At 45.7% G+C, this 4,064-nt stretch overlaps 1 protein-coding gene across 1 annotated transcript; it reads right to left on the bottom strand.

The window, feature by feature from the left end:
• Window positions 1–888: 888 nt before the first annotated feature.
• Window positions 889–3,853, bottom strand: LOC128838578 (homeobox protein HMX1-like). Its single transcript, XM_054030877.1, has 2 exons — window positions 3,352–3,853; window positions 889–1,636 (listed from the first exon to the last, which is right to left on the bottom strand). The coding sequence occupies exons 1-2, from the start codon at window positions 3,650–3,652 to the stop codon at window positions 1,047–1,049; spliced, it is 891 nt and encodes a 296-aa protein (XP_053886852.1). The 5' UTR covers window positions 3,653–3,853; the 3' UTR covers window positions 889–1,046.
• Window positions 3,854–4,064: the final 211 nt, after the last annotated feature.

Genomic DNA, 4,064 nt, shown 5'->3' with positions numbered 1-4,064 from the left:
GAAGTAGTTGAAAGGTTTTCTGCGGAATTGTTTCAAATAAAAAAAAACATGCATTTTTAGAAATAGTCAGCAGGTATTTTATCATACGCTTTCGACATTTTTAACAAAGAAGGTCATCCAAATATGGAAAATAAAAACGATCTTTACTTATTAAACAGGCAATATCAAGTTTGTGGAGAAATCGCTGGGACTGGATAGAGGGCGTCCGGTAAATGCTTGGAAAGAGACAGACCAAAATTAAAAAGTAATGGGTTTTTAAAGAATAAAATTCTATGAATACAGCCGAGTGACCAAAGAAGGCCAAATCCAGCCTCCTATTCCTGCTAGTGTGGGTGTGCCTATTTGATGGGCTATGTCCTTCTTACAACTTACTGTGACCAAAGAGCCTTCCAACTTCCCAAACACTTGACTCTTTCGTCTAAACCTTATAGTTTTATGAAATGTCGAAAGACGATTCTGGGATAGATTCTGAAGCCCTTTCTCAACCTTCATTCATCTTCCATCCCAGTAAGATTGCAGGATTTAACCCAAAAGGAAGGTGTGTTCCCCCCCCCCCGCCCCTGTATTAAATTGTGCCATTGTCATCGCAGTATTTGTAACGTTCTTTACATTCTTCTCATGCTCAACAAAGACTACACGTTAGGATTCGCTAAAAAGAGCATTTAGGTCAAGGAAAACGAAAGTCTATTTAACAAATCGAATCGTCGGGGTTATTATTTCTGCTGTCTAAATCTACGATTTTTAAACGGACCATTTGCAAGGTGGCGTGGAAAGACTCAATTCCACATAACTGTGTTTTCTTTGGGCACGTGACAGGCATAGACATCCTGGTGACAGACACCGTGTTGATTGTTTTCCTTCTCTTGCTTTTATAGTTACCCCCAAAGTATGTTTATTGCACGTTTTAAAATTCAAAAGCATAAAATCAAGAAATGTATAAGTCGAAATAAGAAGTATGGAGGAAGGAGGGAGGAGAATGGGGCTGAAAGGGAGGAGGGGAAAAGGGGGGGCAAAGCCGGGGAAAAGGTCCTTGCAAAGATGGATTCTCAAACGAGTCCTGTCATTTGCGATCTCAGAAACGGGACTGAGGCGGCAGGGAAGGTGGCCAGGGGGTAGCTGACAGCGTTAGAAAACCCCACCAGGGGAGGAGACATGTGAGGCAAGGTGAAGCCTAAAGCACTTGCAGGCGAGTTTTCGTGGTACAAAATGGGCACCCTTACTATCCTTTGAGCCGAGTGGGAGACGTTGGCCGCTTCCAAATCCGCAGCCAGTTGTCTTTTCCACTTATTCCTGCGGTTCTGGAACCAGATCTTCACCTGGGTCTCGGTGAGGTGCAAGGAGGCCGCCAGGCCGGCCCTCTCCGAGCTGCTCAGGTAGCGCTTCATGTCGAAGGTGGACTCCAGCTGGAAGACCTGACTCCGGCTGAAGACCGTGCGGGTCTTCTTCTTGCGGCCCGCGGCTCTCTGCTCAGCGGAATCCGGCTCCTCGCCTTTGTCATCCTCCTCCCTGCTGTTGCTGCCGCAAGCAAACTCCTCTCTCCGCTCTGCCGAGCCCAGCTCGTCTGCCTGTTTCCTGCAGCCCCCTGGCCTCCCTGCTGATGACTCCTCGGGGATCTCGGGAGAGTCTCGGTCACTGGCTGATGGAGAGAGAGACAGAGGAACAAGGGTTGTTTCTTCCGTAGCCACACACACACACACACACACACACACACGCACACGCACACCGTGTCTGGCTCTCCAGACTCATCGCTCGGATATTAATTATGTAATACATACAGTATAATAGAATATTTATCATGTTCATATATTTAAAGGATTCCCACACTGATTTGCACATACAAATGAACTCTAATTACCACTGAGGGATGGGACACACCGCAGCAAATAAAGCAAACACGGAGAATTGAGAATGTGGTGTCACAGCGCAGTTGCTTTCTTGCGCTCCCTCTCCTTCCTGTTTCAACGTCCAACCCTATTTCGCCAGATGAATATTACAGGGAATCATCTTTTGCAGCACATGACACGGATAAATATTTTCCCTTCAGAAAGAATCATTGTCCAGACCAATAAGCACTCAGCTACACAACTAAAACTCATTAGGTTAAGAAATTATGCAAACAATAGCCCACAGTAAAAGAAATTACAGATATGTCTATCACTGGCTGAAATTACAGATATTTCCATCAAAGAAATGAAGGGGGCTCAATATGTGTTAAGGTAGAGGAGTATTTCGCCCCGTTTGGAGCTTGAGTTATTTCGTATTTCGAAACTGAATGCATTAGACAAAAATGTAATAATGGAACTCCTAAAGCTGCCTTCTAAAAATGGTTCAGGTTGGAATGAAAATCTTAGACTATCCAATGGCGTCAGTTTTTTTTTTTTTTTTTTTTTTTGTAAAAAAAGATCGGTTTATAGAAAAGAAAAGGGTTTACGTTGGCTGCTTCCAGGTGTAATTTTGAAACAAGAGCCTGGCCATGTAGGAATTAATACACCTTTGGTAAAAAGGGACCTGCTAGGATGTACAAACACATCTTTCACGTAAGTCACAGTCATGGAAACGCTAGCATATAACCTTCCCCTCTGTAGTCCAGAGGCGTGTGCTAAGTAACATTTTTTTTTTCCAGCAGAACAGCTGACTCCAGCCTGCAAACTTTTTCAGATGTTAGTTTCTGCACTAGAATTTAAATGTCTGCTCCAATGCTATTTGGTGCATTCAAAACACGACGGTGCAGGCCTTAGGCACTAGGGGATTGCTTTTACAGAATAATCGCTATTTTATTTCTGCTCCAGATTATTCTATTTTTTAAAATATGGATTTTTCTGAAACCAGCCCACAGGACTGATGCTCAACGTGTGTGTGTGTGTGTGTGTGTGGAGGGAGGGGGGATTGATATTTGAATTATAATTTATAATTTTTCTGAGAATTGTTCTGGGCAGATCTGGTTAGAAACAATGAGCCAGTACGAGAGAAGGGATTTTAAGAAGAGAGGAGTTGGATCTCTTGCTTCCGAGTGCTATTTTGCCATTCATTCCATTCTCTCTTTTTGTGCCCGAGGGAAGAGTGTAGACTCCCACTGGAAATCCATTTCTTAGGGTGATTGTGCAAATATTCCAATACAGGGGAGAAATAAACATGACATTATCTGGGAACTAAAACCCCTCTGGTCCTCTAGTATAGGTCTGACACATAAATACACAGTGCAGCCCTGAAAGCTGCTCCCTCTCTCTCTGCAGGGAGACAGGTACACCCAGAGATGGCTACAGGGCTGCCTTTTGCTCTAGCCGAGTAAAGAGCATTTTGGACCCCAGTGGGCTGCTCAAGAAACAAGTACAGAACCGCAAGGAAACTTACTGTCTGGACTGGTGCATCCTATAAAACTAGCATGAGCTCTTCTGTACCACTCCATTGTACTTTCCCTGAGAGGATAGGTCTGTGAACTGAACCCAAAAGGAGAGACTTGGCAGCAGACCTGCGCGCAATGGCTGCCGGCTATTCCGCTGTGCGACCGCGTCTCTTTGTGGCCATCCTCCGTGCTCTCCTGCGTCCTCTCCTCTCGGCTCTCTTTCCCCTCGGTCCCCAGCAAATTCTCGATAAAAAAAGACGAGACCCTGGCGGAGGCAGAATTGGTGGTGTCGGTGACTTTGTCCGGCATAATGGGTCCAGCTCGCAGGGGCAGAGCAGTGGGGGCTGGGAATGCTCGCTGGCTAGATCGCTAGTCAGTTTCCAAGGCGAAAGGGATCTCTCGCGCTGCACGAGCAATCGCCTCCTTTCTCTGCGGAACCCGATGGACGCTCTCCTGGTATAAAAGGATTTTTTTTCCCGGAGTAATCATTTCAGATCGCTGTTTGCCATCATTTCCTGCCAGCTAGGAGAGGAGGGGAAGGCGGGGTGCCCATCCGAGGCGCCAGATTCTGCGCGAAAACGCTAATCACGAAATAAAAATGTCATGCAAGTTAAACGTTTTACAAGCGAGGAGTAATTCTCCGATTGGACGAGCAGCACGGCAAATGGGATTAGTCCGGGGAAAGCAGGGCAATTACTTGCAATGAGTTCAGTGGTGCTGG

This window comes from Malaclemys terrapin, chromosome 5, assembly GCF_027887155.1.
Source record: "Malaclemys terrapin pileata isolate rMalTer1 chromosome 5, rMalTer1.hap1, whole genome shotgun sequence".
Classification (NCBI taxonomy): Eukaryota; Metazoa; Chordata; order Testudines; family Emydidae; genus Malaclemys; species Malaclemys terrapin.
This window is presented reverse-complemented; position numbering and strand designations above follow the sequence as displayed.

Coding starts and splice junctions, on each gene's coding strand:
- LOC128838578 (XM_054030877.1), bottom strand. CDS start 3,652: ATGCCGGACAAAGTCACCGACACCACCAATTCTGCCTCCGCCAGGGTC. Junction 1,637..3,351: donor AGGATGCACCAGTCCAGACA/GTAAGTTTCCTT, acceptor TCTCTCCATCAG/CCAGTGACCGAGACTCTCCC.